At 53.1% G+C, this 18591-nt stretch overlaps 1 protein-coding gene across 1 annotated transcript; it reads left to right on the forward strand.

The window, feature by feature from the left end:
• The first annotated feature begins 2567 nt into the window (after nt 1-2567).
• LOC111161498 (inositol-trisphosphate 3-kinase C) lies at nt 2568-18585 on the forward strand. The gene is made up of 7 exons (XM_022525197.1): nt 2568-3674; nt 7460-7559; nt 10520-10733; nt 11308-11512; nt 14396-14497; nt 15125-15196; nt 17137-18585. The coding sequence occupies exons 1-7, from the start codon at nt 2568-2570 to the stop codon at nt 17338-17340; spliced, it is 2004 nt and encodes a 667-aa protein (XP_022380905.1). The 3' UTR covers nt 17341-18585.
• Nucleotides 18586-18591: the final 6 nt, after the last annotated feature.

Here is an 18591-nt window from a genome sequence, read left to right on the forward strand (position 1 = left end):
GCTTGCTGGGGCATCTCTCCCACCTTTGGGAGAAGGAAGGATGTGACAGGAGGGATGGGACACTTTCCTCACAGAACCTTCCCCACCCCCAACTGTCTAACCCTTTTGGTTGGAAGTCAGACCTCCCTCTCTGTGCTGTGACCTGAGAAGATCCCCAACTCTTTCTGGACTTCTTCCCAGCCTGTGTGACTTGTTAGAGGGCTCCTGTATGATTCCTCACTGGTCTGTGAAGAGATGACTCACTTTAGAGCCTTGGGCCTGTGCCCAATGCCCCCCCCCCCCATGACTCAATTTCAGGACAAAACACCCCCTGTCACCCTCTACACGTAAGGGTCTGACTCAGGAGCCGGGTGACAGCAAACCCTTGGGGGCAAAAATATATAAAAAGCACCTATGTCAATAATTAACCCTATAGAACTGTGTTTGGTGCCAAGGCTTCCCCTTTATGAGGTCATATCAAAGGCTACAAGCAAAGGTTAGAGGCTGGCAGATTTCTGAGCCTCAGTGTTCCGTCTGTAAAATGGGTCTGTGTCGTCTTGCTCAGTGTTAGAAGTGCAGTGAAACAGTGTCTGTAACGAGCTTCTCACAGGACCTGGTACAGAACAAGAGCTCTATACATGAGAGAAATTTCTTTTGGAAAGGTCATTCTTTCCAAATTTCCTAGTAAGCACTTAGCATGTACTTTTCTAATGGACACAGCAAGGGAAAATCCAGGCAAAAATATTTGCTCTCTTGGTGCTGGCTTCTGATGAGGGCCAAAATTAAAAATAAATACATAAATAACTATATTTAATAAGGTGACATGTATTAAAGAGAAAAATAAATCAGGAAAGGGGGGGCAAGGAGGAGAGAGATTTTGAGCTTTTTTTTTTTTTTTAAGATTTTATTTATTTATTTGACAGACAGAGATCACAAGTAGGCAGAGAAGCAGGCAAAGAGAGAGAGGAGGAAGCAGGCTCCCCACTGAACAGAGAGCCCGATGCGGGGCTTGATCCCAGGACGCTGGGATCATGACCTGAGCCGAAGGCAGAGGCTTTAACCTGAGTTTAAACAGATTTTTGAATGGTCAGGGAAGACCTCACTGAGGAGATAACTGAGGAGGTAACATTTGAACAGAGACCTGAAAGAGACAGGGAGGGAGGCTATTGGAATATCAGAGGGAAAAACATTCCAGGCAGAGAGAACAACCAATGCAAAGGCCCTGTGGTGGAAAATATCTCAGAGAAATAGCAAAGAGGCCGATAGGCATAGCTAGTGAAGGGGAAAGAAGAGAGGAGGTCTGGGATGTAACTAGAGGCAGATCACTTAGGGGTTAGTGAGTCACAGGGAAGACTATGGCTTTTACTCTGTGGGTTGGGAACCATTGAGGGCTCTGAGTAGAGGAGGACATGATCCCATTTAGAGAAAATACTCTGAACTTCCGGCTTTTTCTCTCACACCCCCAGCCTCAAAAGCAAGTTCTATCGCCCTGTAGGGACCATGGGCCTGAGTTCAAGTCTACACAACTTAGATTTATGACCTTGGACTCACTGCTTTGTCTTTCTGTGCCTTGTTTTCCTGTTTGTGCAAAGAATGACGATGATCCCTACCCCACAAGAGTTGGGGCATAAACTGTTAAGTACAGCAGCTGGCACAAAGCAAGTAAACAGATGTAAATGTTGTAAATTAATAAAACTCCCATAACTCTCCTGTGAGGAAATTATCCCCCACTATCCCTTTTTCGCAGATGAGAAAACAGGCTCAGAGGAGACAAGTCTGCAAGGAAAGAGCACCCCAGAAGTGACTGCTAAAGCTGAGATTTGAAGCCAGGCATCCTAGCTTCGGAGTTAAGGTCCTGGCTTGCCCCTCATCTAACCTCACCTTTAGACAAATTCTTTCATGGCTCTGGAACTCAATACCCCTGTTGGTAAAAATGCCTGCCTCTTGTGGTATCGAACACACGTTTTCTAAAATAATATTATGTATCCTCATTTTACAGGTGAGAAAATTGAGCCTGGGGCTGGGGCAGGAGGGAGGGAAAGTAAGTCACACACTGCAGGTAACACGGCTAGTCAGTGGTGGAGGCGGGTCTTGAAGCCAGGTCCAAAGGAATTCCAAGTCTTTGAAAGTCAGTCCGTGCCCCATCGGAAGAATGGCAGCGCTGCTGGACTCGTCATCGAGGATTACAGGAAGGCTAAACTGGTCACTCGAGGGTGTAGGAAGGTCGGATTAGTTGCAGGGGTCGAGGAAGGGGTTCCCACCGCCCCGCAGCCAGGACACCAGGGGCTCACACCCAACCTCGACCAGTTTCGAGCTCTTGGACAGGAACCTCTCCAACAGGACCAACCTCTTCAACCTCCTGGAACCAGGCAAGGCCCGTCCCCCTGGCGTCACGTCCGGGGCGGGGCCTCGGGGCTTTCCCGGTTGGTGGGGGGGGGGCAGAGTATCGGTTAACCCCTGCGCGGCCGGACGGGCAGGACTTCGCGGGCCGGAACCCGCGAGTCGGGGCTCCCCAGCCACACCCCTCGCGGGATTTAAAGGGGCAGGAGGGGCCGGGCCGGGTCGAAGCCCGAATCTAGGGAGCGGGCATGAGGCGCTGCCCGTGCCGGGGGAGCCTGAGTGAGGCAGAGGCCGGGGCCCTGCCAGGAGCGGCCCGCATGGGGCTGGAGGCGCCGCGAGGGGGGCGGCGGCGGCAGCCGGGACAGCAGCGACCTGGGCCCGGCGCAGGGCGCCCGGCTGGACGGCCCGACGGGGGCGGGCCCCGGGTCCGGATCGAGGGGCCCAGCCTCCACACCGAGCCCGAGAGGGTCGGCCTCGGGCCTGAGCCAGGGACAGACGGACAGGTTGAGCCCGAAGCAGCTCGCCTGGGAGTGGAGACAGAGCTGCCGGGCCAAAAGACGGAGCCAGACGTATCCAGCCTCCGGGCGTGTCCCGAAAGGAGCAGCCACTGGTCAGAGCTGGAGACAGCCGGTCCCTGGACGGAAACTGGGACAGATGGCTTTTGGACTGGTCCACACAGGTCTGGCCTCCAGTCTCAGCCAGAGAGGGCCAGCCTCTGGACGCAGCCCAGAGTCGATGGGCCCTGGACAGAGATAGAGATACATGGGACACAGACCCAACCAGAGAGGGCCAAGACCTGGGCTGAAAACATCCAGACCCACAAGAACAGGTCCAACCTCCGGACTCAACCAGAGGGGGGCCGTCCCTCAACAGAATCGAGTGCTGATGCCTCCTGGAAAGAAGTGTACACTGATGGCTCCCAAATACAACAGGATACTAAAACAGCCTGGAAGCAGGTTGGCACTGAAGATTTCCCAACACAGCAAGATACTGTTGGCTCCTGGACATGGTCTGGCACTGATGGTGCTCAGACACAAGATATTCATGGACCCCAGACAGAACCTGGGACAGACTGTTTTTTGGGGGAGTCCAAGCAGGATGGCACATTAGAGGAACCAGAACCTGGGGAGTTGGGGACTCACCTATACTCTCACCTGGAGTGTAGCTCCCTGACCCCTGTGCCCCGCCTCATCATCACTCCTGAAACACCTGAGCCTGAGGCTCAGCCAGTGGGACCCCCCTCCCGGGCTGAGGGGGGCAGTGGCGGCTTCTCCTCTGCCTCCTCTTTCGACGAGTCTGAGGATGATGTCGTGGCCGGGGGCGGAGGTGCCAGCGACCCTGAGGACAGGTCTGGGGTGAGTGGGAACCATCCTGCCCTTGAGCCACACCTCTCCAGACCCCTTATCCCATACCCTTGCCTTTGCTTTGAGAAGTTTTCTAGTACCCACCAACAATTTCATCTCAAGGTACCTGCCTCTTCCATCTGTCAGCCTCCTCCCTCTACCATTGGGGTTACCAACCCACTCCTGGCACACTCCTCAATCCTTTCCTTTTCTTTTCCCCCCACTGCCTCTGGTACTGGTGTCTAAAGTGGACAGCTGCTGGTTGACTTAGCGGTGCCCAGGAATTCCTGAAATTGTGTGATCGTGCGAGTCTGTGTGTGTACACACATATTTCTGCATCGAGCGTGTATGACTTCTTCGGATTTTCTAGAAAGTATGTAACCTCAAAATCTGGAGTGCTCTAGTATAGAAGGACAGAAAAGGTGCACTTTTCCCCCCTCTGATTTTTTAGTCTAGGGCCTGTGACTGTCTTAAGGGGTCCTGAACCTTCATCACCCTTTAGCCATTCATTTTTGTAGGGAGTGATAAAAAAGTGAGCCCCCCGCTTTTATCAGATTCTCGAAGGGTTGTGTGAGCCCCAAATTCTAAGGATGCCCAGCTTAGCCAGGGAGCTTCTGGTCTCCCGGTTGCCCCCCAGCTCCCCACGGCCGGGGGGGGGGGGGCCTGCAGACTCTTGTTTACATCCTCGGCTTGGGTGTGGTTCTTCCCTGGTGAATCAGGAGGGCTGGGCAGGGAAGGTTCAGGGAGGGTCAGCACCAAGGCAGGTGTGAGAGCCTCAAGTGGGTTGGTCTGCTGGGTCTTACCACTCTCCTGGGGCCTCTGGCTGGAGTCTGCCCTGAGGCCCCCTCTCCCCCCAGGCCTTCCTTAGGAACGTGCTCACACGTGTGGCCACAGGTAGAGACAGACCTGCCTCGACCTGCCTGCACCCAGAGCAAAGGATCTGACTCTGTGATCTTTATGCCTTCGCTGTTCCCTCCACCTACTCTCTCACATTCTTGGCATCTCAGGACAGCTGATCTGGAAAACAATGGAAAAAAAATAATAGCAGCTAGCACTCATTTATGCGCAGCTCTGGACTAAGCTCGTTGCTCATATTAACTCATTGAATCCTCATGGCAGCTCTATGAGGTAGAGACTATTATTAATCCCATTTTATAGATGAGGAAACTGAGGCCCAGACAGGTCATGACACTTGTCCAAGGTCACACAGTTTGGAAGACACAGAGCTGGGATTCAAACCCTTGGAATACCAGGCACTTTTCTAGGTGTCGTGTACGTGTTAACCCCAAGTTCTCAGAACAGCGCTCTGAGATTGGGATTATTATCGTGTCCACTTTATAGATGAGAATACTGGTTTCAAGAAGTTCAGCCACTTGCTTAGGGTCGGTCAAGCCTGGTTGGAGCCAGGATTCTAATTCATTTCTGGCTGAGTTTAAAACCCAGTTACTTCAGCCTCTGGGACGTATGGGTCGATCTGTCCCTCACTTGCTTTCCTCTCAGACCTCCCTGTGTCCAGTTTTTCTTCATCCTTCCAGAATCTGCCTCCAAGACCCACTTTTGGTCAACTTTTGAAACTTCCCTGCTTTCCGTGCCTTCCATGGATCCCCAGGGCCTTCCATACAGTGATCAGAAATTCAGTCCTCTGTTCAGAGCTTCCTGTCTCCAGGCTGCTTCCCACGTTCAGCTTCCGTGCTTCCCTCCTGACCCACTCCACTGCCATAAAGCTCAAGGGCACACCATCCTGCCCCCTCTCATTGCTCTCACTGCCCAAAAAACAAACCCTGGCTTCCTTCTTGTTTCATTTTGAAATCCCAGACAGACCCACCACCCTATGGAGTGGTCAGGGCTGGGATAGGGGAAGCCGAGTGTTGTGGAAGACCGTGGTCGGGGTGGGGGCGTGTGTGATTGGCTGCACCTGGGGTATCAGAGAGGGCTTCCTGGAAGAGGGGGTGTGGAAGAGGAGACCATTGTGAAATCATCTGAGAAAACCTGGATTAACCATCAGGTCTAAGAAAGAGAAAAGATACTGAATCTGCTTATGATAAAAAAAAAAAAAGAAGAAGGAAGGAAAAAAAAAAAAGACCATAACAACTAATACAACTAATGTTCTTTAGTCCAAGTGATGTTTTTGGAGCGGCTGTTTGTGCTAGACTGTGGCTGGGGACATAGGCATAACTATGAGAACCCCAATCCCTGCCTTCAGAGTTCATAGTCCAGCAGGGGTCTAGCTTGTCAGCCCAGGGCGGTGGGTTCCGAGTCGGAACCCCAGCACTGCGCTGTGTGACTGAGGCAACTGATTTCATCTCTCTGGGCCTCTGTTTCCTCTGTAACAGAGACAACAATCCTCCTGGGGTTGTGTTTGTAGGATTAAGTAGGTTATGGCTCACCGAGTCTTTGTCATTGTGCCTGGAATGTTCCAGGTGCTTAGTAAACAGGAACCTTTATTAATCACCTCCTCTCCACGGCTGGCAGCTGGAGGGTGGAAGGAGCAGCGATTCCTGAATCCTCCAGTCCCAGCGCCCTGCCTCTGCATGACCTTCCCACCATCAGTTAGATGTCTGCCAGGTGGCCGAGCTCTGAGCGGGTGGGAGAGAACATGGCTTTAACCAGGGTAGTGGGGGGATGGGCCACACAGCTTCCTTCTCTGGAAAGGACCCCTTGTCCTAACATTTGCCTTAGGGCCTGCCATGTGCTTGGAGCAAAGAGTGTGTTCTTGTGTCTGTGCACACGTGCTCATGCTTGTGAACCAGACACTGACCCGGTCCCAAGAACCTCTTGGCTGAGTCAACCCGATACAAATAAATCTTTGTTTTCAGTTCGCTTTACTGGTTTTATGTTGCTTGTTCTCTCTTTCTTTGCTTCTGCTTATCTCTTTCTTTCCGGTCATTGCTTTGTATCCATGTCTCCCTTTCTGTCTTTCTGTATTTTCTTTCTTTGTCTTTTGGCAGCCCTGTCTCTCTCTTAGTCAGGCTAGGTCAGGGTTTGCTGTAGTAACAAACAGCCCCCAAACTTAGTGACCTGGAACAACACGGGATTATTTTTGTTCACACTGCACAGGGACTGTGAGCCACTGGTGGGTGAGGGAGCTCTGCTCCATGCTGTCTTCACTCAAGGCCAGGACTGAGGAAGCTTCTGTTTCTTTTTCCACACTCCCCACCCCATTGTACAGCAGGGCAAAGGACACGGAAACTCATGTACTGGCTTTCACGCTTCTGCTCACATTTCATTGGCCAAAGCAAGTCAGAAACCCAAGGTCAGGATGGCAGGGATGTCCCTGGAACAGGGAAGGGCAGGAGCCATTTGGTGAGCTGTGCTCATGACTGTCCCAGTCTCTGGGTCCTGTGCCTGTCTCTCTGGCTCTGTCATTACCTTGTCACCTGCTTCTGTTTCTGTCTTTTCTCTGCGGTTCTGCCTCCACTCACCAACTCCTGCTTCTGTCATCTTCTCCAGAAGGTCTGACTTGGTTTTGGGACAGAAGGGAGGTTTCCAAGTATTTGGTGTGTGTCTGTGGAGGGGAAGACTTGGGGGGCTGCTTGTTACTGTAGCAAGATCTGGCCTATTTCTACTCTTTGAGGACAGAAGAAAATGGACAGACTCTTCCCCACCTTGGCTGAGGTCTTTGGGGGACCTCGAGGTGGCTGAAGTGGTGGGTGTTGCTCAGCCCTGTGAGCTTGGGAGCAGCGATCCCAGGAAGCCCCCTGGCCCTGGAAAGTCTAGCTGGTTCCCCTCAGTGCAGCACCCTATCCCCTTCCCTCCCTGCCCTTGACACTGACCCTACCCTGCTCTGCCTCACACAGAACAAACCATGGAAGAAGCTGAAGACAGTTCTGAAATACTCGCCCTTCGTGGTCTCCTTCCGAAAACACTACCCTTGGGTCCAGCTGTCGGGACATGCTGGTGAGAGCAGGGGTGTGGGCATTGGCAGGGGGCAGAGAAGCCTGGGCTGGGGGAAGAAAGCTCCAGAGCCATTCTCCATAGCTCAGCTTGCCCATCTGTCACGTGGGCTTGAGGACAGTTTCCCCATCACGAGGCTGGTATGGGACGTGCTTAGGCCTGGGTCGGGCCATCCGTACATCAGGACTGTAGGCTGTTCCCTGTTGTCTCAGTGCCGGGGGGGGGGGGATGGGGAGCAAATCCTAACCCTGGGAGAAGAATGGTCCTGGGCTCAAAGCTTTATATATGGGAGACCCTGGGCCAGTTACGTTCTCTTACTAGGCCTTGGTTTTCTCACCTGTGATATGGAGATCACCATACCTCCCTTGCTGGCTTAACAAAAGGGTTAAGATAAAAATGTATATGCACGGGCCACCTGGTTGGCTCAGTCGGTAGAGCATGCGACTCTGAATCTCAGGGTTGTAAGTTCAAGCCCCACATTAGGCATGGAGCCTGCGTAAAATAAAAATAAAGTCAGGTATTTAAGAAAATGATAAACCAAAATGTCTGTGGAGATTGAGACGTGGGCCCTTATAAATGGAAATAATCCTTCCTTGTTCTCTCCTCATGGCCAGATAGAGTAGGCCCTCCGTAGACAGCAGGTCTGATGGTTTTCCCCAGGTCCTGGCATGATGTCTCTGATAGTAGCCCAATGCCCAGCACAGAGCAGTTTCTGAAAAAGAGCAAGATAATAAATGTGTTAGGTTCTGTGGGCCAAATAGGCTCAGTCACAACAACTCAGTACTGTTGTTACCCAGCATGAACGCAGCTACAGATAATGCATAAACACGTGAGCGTGTCTGTGTTCCAATAAAACTTTATTTACAAAAAGACAGTAGTGGTGAGAACTAGACAAATGGGGTGGGTCCACCAGCAAAGGGAGACAAGAAGGGGACTTAGCTACCTGGTTTGTTGCCAGATCTGTCATTGAAAAGGCCGGCTCCCCCAGCCACGGGACCGCCATCTCTCTGCATTCTCATTACTCTGGCTGAGTTAAAATACCAAAAAAAAAAAAACAAAACAAAACCCTCAGAAGTGAGTGCTTAAAAGAAGACTTAGTGGAATCAAAGGACCATTTTATTGCAGTCCCAGGTTTGGGGTCAGGAGTCCAGATGGACCATGGCAGGGACGGCCTGTTGCTGCATCATGGTATCTGGGAACCCAGCTAGGACAACTCTTTCAAACACAGCAGGGTGGAAACTTTATTTTAAAGATATTATTTATTTATTTGACAGGGAGAGACTTAGTGAGAGAGGGAACACAACCAGGGGGAGTGGGAGAGGGAGAAGCAGGATTCCTGCTGAGCAGGGAGCCCGATGTGGGGCTCGATCCCAGGACCCTGGGATCATGACCTGAGCTGAGGGCAGACACTTCATGACCGAGCCACCCAGGCACCCAAGGCTGAAACTTTTGAGATGCATTCATGCCTGTGCCTTGCGATCGATTGTCAGCTGGCTCTCAGCTGAGACTGTCTCCGTGTGGCTTCTCTGTGTCGCTGCTTGGGCTTCCTCACAGTATGGTGGCCTCGGACTAGTCCACTTTCTTCCCCAGCTGCTCAGGACGGCAGAGGCAAGCGTCTCTGCCCACAGAGTGGAAATCACTTTTCCTCTTGTGACCTAGACTCTGAAGTCCCAGGGTCGCTTCTGTCATCAGCCCACCCAGGTTCAAGAGGAGAAGAAGAATTAGATTCCACTTCTTGATGGGGAGTGGTGAAATTCTAGAAGAACCTGTGGGCCAGGAGTTATTGTTGCAGCCATCTTTGGAGAACATAGTCTGAAAATACACTTTGCCTCAGTAAGAATTCGTAGTTCTAATCTGTACACAATCTGCAGGGGCCAGGAAATGCCAGATTTGTCATTTAACTTTTTGAAGACTTTTTTTTTTTTTTAGGTTTTATTTATTTATTTGTCAGAGAGCGAGAGAGCACAAGCAAGGGGAGAGGCAGGCAGAGGGAGAAGGAGGCTCCCAGCTGAGCAAGGACCCTGATGGGGGACTTGATCTCAGGACCCTGAGATCATGACCAGAGCTGAAGGCAGATGCTTAACCAGCTGAGCCGCCCAGGCGTCCCTACAGTTAAATTGGCCCCAGGTGTTAGCACTGTGGAACTCTAGGCAGAAGCAAATGCAAATTTTTAAAAAAAATTTTTGAAGGTTTTTATTTATTTGACACACAGAGAAATCACAAGTAGGCAGAGAGGCAGGCAGAGAGAGAGAGAGGAGGAAGCAGGCTCCCCGCTGAGCAGAGATTCCCGATGTGGGACTCGATCCCAGGACCCTGAGATCATGACCTGAGCCGAAGGCTTAACCCACTGAGCCACCCAGGTGCCCCAAAATTTTTTTTAAGATTTTTTTATTTATTGGAGAGAGAGAGAGAGAGAGATAGTGAGAGAGCACAGGAGCAGGGAAGAGAGGGAGAAGCAGGCTTCTCGCAGAGCAATGATCCTGATACAGGGCTCAATCCTGTAGGGAGGATCCTGATACAGGCAGGCAGAGGGAGAAGGAGGCTCCCAGCTGAGCAAGGACCCTGATGGGGGACTTGATCTCAGGACCCTGAGATCATGACCCAAGCTGAAGGCAGATGCTCAACCTCCTGAGCCACCCAGGTATCCCAAAGCAAATGCAGATCTGCTCTGGAGCATCATGCCCTCCACTCGGATCGCACAAAAATTCCCACAGCCGATCACGAGCTCCCCATGTAAAATGACAAAACAAAAGAGGACACAACGTGCTATGAACAGGACTCCGAACAAGGAACAGCAGGTCCTGCCCTTGCCACATCAAGGCCAAGACTGTGACAGTTGCGGGGAGGAAGAGAAAGCCCTTCAGAAGGGTCAGGCAGGAGGAGGGAAGCCACGATCCAATGCATCTGGGAGATGAGGAGATCCTCGGGCTGATCCAGCTTCTTGTCCACTGTGCTGCTCCTAGGGAACTTCCAGGCAGGAGAGGACGGTCGGATCCTCAAGCGTTTTTGTCAGTGTGAGCAGCGCAGCCTGGAGCAGCTGATGAGTGACCCCCTTCGGCCTTTCGTGCCCACCTACTATGGCGTGGTGCAGCGGGATGGCCAGGCCTTCAACCAGATGGAAGATCTCCTGGCAGATTTTGAGGGCCCCTCCATCATGGACTGCAAGATGGGCAGCAGGTAGGTTGAGGGGCAGGTGTGGGGCCAAGGTGAAGGGCCAGGGGATGCCCAACCAACTGAGCCACTCAGACGTCCCCCACTTCCCTCTCTTAATTGTATCTTTAGATAAACAGAAGCACTTTTAATCCAGGCCAGTTTGCCATTTTTCATTGTGATTAGGAGCTTTGTGTTTAAGAAATCTGCCTACTCCAAGATTGTGTGATCTCCTGTGTTTTCTTCTACAAGCTTTATTGTTTGAACTTTCACATCTAGCTTTGTGATCCATCTAGCATTAATCTTTATACATGGTGTGAGGTAGGGATTGAAATCCCCCCCATGTCAATATCACAAAACTGTTGACCCAGCGTCGTTTATTGAGAAGACCTCCTTTTCCCCACTGAATTGCTGGGCCTTCTTCGTTGTAGTTCAGTTGAATATACACGTGTGCATCTGTTTTTAGACTCTGTTTCTGTCCATCGATCCAGTTGTCTATTCTTGTGCCATGCTGTGGGTTTATTACTTGTCTTGATATCAGAGAGTATGTCCTGTGTCTTTGTTCCTCATAGTTTTCTTTGTCACGTCCTCTGTGTCCCAGGACCTACCTGGAGGAGGAGCTAGTGAAGGCCCGAGAAAGGCCCCGGCCCCGGAAGGACATGTATGAGAAGATGGTGGCTGTGGACCCCAGGGCCCCCACCCCTGAGGAACATGCCCAGGGTGCTGTCACCAAGCCCCGCTACATGCAGTGGAGGGAGACCGTGAGCTCGACCTCCACTCTGGGCTTCCGGATTGAGGGCATCAAGGTGAGGGCCAGGAGCTGCTTGCCTGTCACCAGAGGCCTGAGCACTAGATCAGAGACAGGGCCTCATGGGGAACATGGGTGTCAGGGAAAGCTGGGGAGAAGCAGGATGTGGAGAAAGAGTGGGAGACTGTGGAAGATGAGTAGACAGGGGCTCAGGGAGGTCCTGCTTCTCTCTCACCCCTATCAGTGTCCAAGTTTTGTTTACCTGTTTCCCTGAGCAGCTCCTAATTCCCTCTGCTCCCCTCCCTATGGCCCTGCCCTAGTCCACCCATCTTTCCCGCCTAGTCTTCCTAGTCTCCCTGGTCTCTCTTCACCCCAGCCTCCCTGGTCTCTCCCCCGACCTCCAGCCTCTCTGGTCTACCCCCCAACCCCACCACCAGCCTCCCTGGTCTCCCCCACCAGCTTCCCTGGTCTCCCCCAACCCCAGCCTCCCTGGTCTCTCCCCCACGAGCCTCCCTGGTCTCTCCCCTACTAGCCTCCCTGGTCTCTCCCTGTCCAGCCTCCCTGGTCTTTCCCCCACAACCCTACCACCGACCTCCCTGGTCTCTCCTGTCCTAGGCTGCCTGGGCTCCTGCGTCCTTGTCTCACCCCCTCTGATCTGCATCTAACATGGCCGCTGAAAGGATCCTTACTCCCCTGTATGGGGAAAGATTTCCTTTTTGCTTTCTCTCTTTCCTTCTTCCTCTCCCTTTTTTGTAAATTAAACCTAATTGTTTGAAGACGGATTCACACAGTTTAAAAATCTGAATTATATAAAAGGGTATGGGGGGGCATCTCTTTCCTGACCCTGCTGCTCTCCTTCCCATTCTGCCCCTCCGCCCCTGCCTGCTCCTGGAGAACCACCTTCTGGTTTCTTCTGTTTCTTCCTGCAAATACAAACAAATGCAATTGCATATCCTGAATTTTCCTTCTCCCCCTCTTGCACAAAAGGTAGCATAGCCCTGGAGAATTTTCCATATCATTCCATGGAAAGTCTGCCTGCCTGCCTTCCTTTCTTTTCCTTTCTCCCTTCCTGTCTTTCTCAGCTGTGTAATAGGTCTCTCTGGATGAGATACAGGCCCCTACGGATGGCCACCTGGGTTTCCACTTTTTGCCATTATAAACAGTACCTCAGTGAATCACTTTATATACAAGACACTTTGCAAGTGGGTGGGTTAAGCTGTAGATGAGAGTCCCAGAAACGGGCACGGTGTCGAAGATGAGGTACATTGGGAATTTGGCTAGAGATTGTCAAACTCCTTTCACGGGAGTAAGACCATTTCACACCCCACCAATGACACATGAGAGTACCCGTTTCCCAACAACCTTGCCTGAGCCATCTTTCTGAGTTGTACATCTGATGCTCATTCTCCTATTCAAAATCCTTCCATGGCTCCCTAGTCTCCTCGAGAGAAGTTCCCTGGCCTAGAGGGCGCTCTAGGGTTTAGCCTCATCTCTCCCCAATCTCTTCCTCTTCATCTATCTTTAGGCCACACTAAAGCAGTTTCATTTGCTTTAAAGAGTCCCGCTCTTTCCTGCCACAGGACCTTTGCGCATGCTCTTACCCCATGTCCCCCTGATTGACTCCCAGTCATTTTTCTGTCTCATTTTTAATTTAATTTAATTTAATTTTAAAAATTCATTTGAGAGAGAGCGCACGCACACACATGGTGGGGAGGGGCAGAGGGAGAGGGAGAAGCAGATTTCCCTGCTGAGCAGGGAGCCTGGTATGGGGCTTGATCCCAGGACCCAGAGATCATGACCTGAGCCAAAGGCAGATGCTTAACCATCTGAGCCACCCAGGCACCCCTATTTTTTATTTTTATTTATTTATTTGACAGAGGGAGACACAGTGAGAGAGGGAACACAAGCAGGAGGAGTGGGGGAGGGAGAAGCAGGCTTCCAGCTGAGCAGGGAGCCCGATATGGGGCTCAATCCCAGGACCCTGGATCATGACCCGAGCCAAAGGTAGATGCTTAACGACTGAGCCATCTGGGCGCCCCTGTTTTTTTATTTTTAAAGATTTTATTTATTTATTTGAGAGAGAGAGATCATGAGCAAGGGAGGGGGTAGAGGAAGAAGCAGACTCCCCGCTGAGCAGAGAGCCCAACATGGGGCTGGATCCTAGGACTCTGGGATCATGATCCAGCTGAAGGCAGACACTCAACAGACTGAGCCACCTCCAGTCTTTTAAATTTCACTTCCTCCAGGAAGCCCACATTGATTTCTATCGTGCCAGATCAGGGCCCTATCTTTACTTCATTATTCTTATTTCCCTTTGTGATGATCTTATTCCATACCTGCCTCCTTCACCCGACTATGTGTCTGTCCTGTTACCTTCATGTTCTCAGCACCCACACAGCACCTGGCACAATGGGGCAGAATGACTCAGCTGGCTTCTCTGTGCCCCCTCAGATATTAAAAAAAAATAATAATAACACTAGTCTCATTTATGGAGTGCTTCTTTAACTGTGCACCAGGCACTGTGCCATGCGTCGTACCCATCCAGTCTCCTCTAATCCTTATACTGGCTTTAGGTGGTAAATACCAATACAGTCCCCATTTTCCAGATGTGGGAACTGAGGCTGAGGCCGGGGAAGCAGGTTGTTTGAAGGCCGCCAGCTTGGAAGTAGCAGAGGCACTGTTCAAAGCCAGACCCAGCCCTCTCCAAAGTCCACTTGGCTAGACTGGGTCAACCAGGGGGTTCAGTGTTAGACTGGGAAGGACTGGTTGCTCTGGAGTGGGCCTTGGTGGAACTGGCCTGGTGGGCGAGTGGTCTCCTCCTCCCGAGCGGCCAGGAGCCCGGGGACAGGCAGGTGGTCCCGGGAGGTGCCTGAGGCTGCTTGGTGTCAGCCCATGAAGGAAAAGTTACGACACTGTGTCTTCTTCACCCCTCGCCCTGCAGAAGGCCAATGGGACCTGCAACACCAACTTCAAGAAGACCCAGGAGAAGGAGCAGGTGACAAAGGTGTTGGAGGACTTTGTGGAGGGGAACCGTGGCATTCTGGTGAGCGGGACACCCATGCCCCGAATTTGGCAGCTTAAGACCACCGCTGCCATCATTGCTCCTAAGGCAATGGTCTGCTCCAGGCCCGGGTTGGCCGACACTGGCCTGCCTTGCTTACCATCTGCGGTCGGCTGGTGGCTTGGCCAGAGCTGGCTGGTCCAGGAGGGCCCTGCTCATGTGTCTGGTGATGGGCTCACCATCTCGGCTCATGACTTGGCCGCTTGTCTCTCACGCTCCAGCAGGCGAGCCTGGGCATGTTCTCAGGGTGCAAGTGGGTGGCCCAGAGAACCAGCAAAAACACAAGATGTCTCGATGGCTCAGAGTGGCCGCCATCATTTCTGCCCCGATTTACCGGCCAGAGCAAGTCCTCTGACCAAGCCCAGATTCAAGGGACTCAGATTCCACCCCTCGGTTGGAGGAGCTGCTGGGAATTGTGGGTGTTCATGTAGTCTCCCAGCCACGCTCCGCTCTGTGCCACCCAGGGGCGGCCAAGCCTCTGCCTGCCTCCCGTTTCCCCCGCGCGGCTCCCCTGATCTCATCCTGGCCAGGTTTTGCCTGCTCGCTTGGGGCAGTAGGAAGGGGACCCAGAGTCCCTGTACTAACCAAGAAACTCTCTCTCACACACAGAGAAAGTACATGGCTCGCCTGGAAGAGCTCCGAGAGGCTCTGGAGAACTCCCCCTTCTTCAAGACCCATGAGGTACAAGCCCCAGCTGCCCTGGGAGCGGAAGGCCCTGTGTAGGGGGTGGGGGTGGGGCATCAGCCTCCGGGTGGCACCGAACAGAAACCGCTGACAGAGTTACAGGGCAGAGCTATTAAGAGGAACCCCCACGTTTTGGGGTTTGCTCTTCAGGGCAGGCAACAGAGGGGATTTCAGGGAGATGGGATAGTTCGGAATGTGGGATCGAGCCAGGAGGTCTGCAGTGAAGGCTGTTGGACTCTGGGCACACGATTTACCTTCTAGGGCCTCAGCTTCCTCCTAACATGGAGGAAAACAATGTTTTTTGTTTTTTGTTTAATTTGAGAGAAAGGGAGCATGAGCAGGGGGGAAGGGCAGCGGGAGAGAGAGAGAAACAGGCTCCCCACTGAGCAAGGAGCCCAATGTGGGACTTGATCCCAGGACCCTGGGATCATGACCTGAGCCCAAGGCAGACACTTAACTGATCGAGCCACCCAGGTGCCCTAAATTCTTGCTCTTAAAATTCCTTTGTAATTTTAATTATCATAATTATTTCTAATTATTTGTGTCTGCCTTCCCGTTTGGTGGCTCTCCCCCTTCCCTCTCCTGTGCAGCCTGGTCTCTTTGGAAACAATTTCTCTGGGCTGTCACAGGAAGTCTGGGAAGTTATGACCTCCCTGCATTTGCGTGTCCTCTTCCTCCTCTCTCCAAGCTTTTCTACCACCCCCACTCAGGTCCCCCTCACTTCTTTTTCTTGGCATCCCCAACTTCCAATAGATCCCTGATCTGGGAGTTGGGCCTCCAGGTTCGAACCCCAGTCTGCACTCCTCAGCCTCCAGTGCCTGGGACCTGTCTCCAGACAGGCATGACGGGCTAACAGAGCCCCTGCCCCTGGGTGGGGTGAGGATATGGCCCATTAAGCATGGAAGCAGGACCCATAGTCCACTCTCAGTGTGTGCCCGCTATGACTGTCATGTTCATTATCATCAAATGTCACCCTCATCGTCCTCGTCACTGCCTTGGGCTCTACGTGCAAGTCCCAACGAGGAGGCCCGGGGACCTCATCTCTTCTGTGCTTGTGTTCGTTTTCACCCACTTTAAAAAATGAGTTGCCAGCATCAAAAAAACAAGAATTGACACCCAAGTTGGGACTGCCAGTTTCCCCGGCCCATTGGGAGATGTGGCAACAACTGGGCTGTCCGCCATGTGCCAACATCCAAACAGAGTGGGGCGGTGGCACCTGCCCAGTCACCTGGGTTCTCTGGGAGCGGTGCAGTTTGAAACCCGACTAGAAAAGGAGAGGGCCTTGCACACCTAGAGTCCCATGAAGGCAATGGAAGTTGTTTCTAATTTTAACCACCACCACCCCACTGCCGCCACGCCAGCAACTACCAAGGGCTGTGTGTCCAGCACCTCGAGGCACTTTGTGAGCCCATGGGGTCGTGGGATGCTGCCGTCTCAGCAGGTCGGGAGGTGGAGGGTGTTACGTTACTATCATCACCGCTCTCCAGTGGAGGGAACATCACCACCAGCCGCAGTCCAAGGGGGCTGAGCTCTTCTTTCCTGGGGGAGGCATTATCTGCTTCATAGTGCCGGCTGGGCTCCCTGGACCCATGCGAGGTCCTGCAGGCACCTGAGTTTGTAGCCCAGCGTGGAAAAGTCTCACGTTGGCGGTCCATCTGCTATACCAGCAGGTGTCCTAAGGGCCTTATGTGGATGAATTCCCACACGTGATGGGCACAGCAGCCTTCGAGGCAAATGTACTATGATCCCAGGCACGCAGAGGTTAAGGTCGCCTGCCCAAGGCCACCTAGCCAGTCAGCGGCAGAGCCAGGATCTGAACCCGGACAGCCCAGCTCCGGAGCTCATGCTGTCAAGCACCCTGCCCAGCTGCCTTTTGGGAAGGGGGCCTGAAGCCAGTGCCTGCTCCTCCCTCTAACCTCCGAGCTCTTTCCCTGCAGGTGGTGGGCAGCTCCCTCCTCTTCGTGCATGACCACACTGGCCTGGCCAGGGTCTGGATGATTGACTTCGGCAAAACAGTGGCCCTGCCTGACCACCAGACGCTCAGCCACCGACTGCCCTGGGCCGAGGGCAACCGCGAGGATGGGTACCTCTGGGGTTTGGACAACTTGATCCGCCTCCTTCGGGGGCTAGCCCAGGGTTGACCCACCTGCCCGCTGCCAGGTTTATTTATTGGCTGGTGCCTATCTGGCTGGTGGTGCCCCAAGATTGGCCATGGGGTCACTGACCACGGGGATGGGAGAGGTGGCATTGGACACCGCACAAGACCGGATGGAAGGTCTGAAGGGCCTTGGAGACCAGTTAGTGCCCGGCTCTTCCCATGATTCGGAGGTTTTAAAGACTGGAGCAGGGGTGTGACATGGCTGCATCCCACAGTGCATCAGAACCAGACTGGGTCCTCCGCCCAGCCCAGAAAGTTTCTGAGGGGCTGCTGGAGACCATAACTGAACCGCGAGCCCTGACAGAACACAGTTCAGATGCCACTGGCCACAGGCGTGACATGGTGCCCGTCGCTGTAAGAATGAGTGTAATCACTGCCTCCTTGTCAGCCCCCTCCTGGCTGTAGGCTGGTTCCCAGAGGCCGGGGACGGTCAGTTTCATTGCTGGTGCGCTGGAGAACCAGCCTTCACCTGCAAATAAAGGCAGGAGCCACCTGTCTGCCTAGGAGAGTTCTGGCCCCATCTGCTTGTCCCCGGGAGCCACTCCAGTACCCACAGACCTTGGGGAGGGTGTGACACCACATGGGGCTGGTCTGAGCACTCTGCTGTCCGGTGGGACCCAGTTCACCCTGTCCTGCCCTCTCCAGGCCCCATGGGGATCCTCCCCACTCCAGAAAGAACTCTGCCAACCCCCTGCAGACTGAGACCATAGCCACTTCCCGGGCCTCCACTGTGACTAGCACCACCTTGTTCCTTGGGCACCGGCCTCAGCCTGGGGACTTCCTCCTCCCACCCCGTACCCTTTTGCCCTTGCTCCTAGCTGGCCTGTGGCAGGAAGGGCTTTCAGCCATAGAAAAGCAGGTTTGGGAAGCGGAGCTGCCTTCCTCCACGGGTGCAGGGTAGGTTGGGCCACTGGCTGTGGCCTGGAGTGTGCCACCGGGTCCACCCCACTGACCCTGGCAGCACCAAGCGTATGTGACGCCCATCCCATCCCCCTCCTCCTGCACCTGTACCTTTGGCTTCCTGGCCTCTGAGGCAGGGAACCAGGCACCTCCCTCTTCCCTAAGCTGAAGCTCGAATGTGTCTTCCGGGCCCGAGGAGATGTGCTTCTTTTCTACTGACTGTCTTTATACTTATTTATACGGGAGGTAGTCGTTAGCTGGGGCAGTGTTGGGGAACAGGAGGCAAAATCACTTTGTGTACTTTCCCCTCCAGGACGACGCCCCAATAAATCAC

This window comes from Enhydra lutris, unplaced genomic scaffold (genome assembly GCF_002288905.1).
Source record: "Enhydra lutris kenyoni isolate GAN:26980312 unplaced genomic scaffold, ASM228890v2 scaffoldscaffold85, whole genome shotgun sequence".
In the NCBI taxonomy this organism is placed as follows: Eukaryota; Metazoa; Chordata; class Mammalia; order Carnivora; family Mustelidae; genus Enhydra; species Enhydra lutris.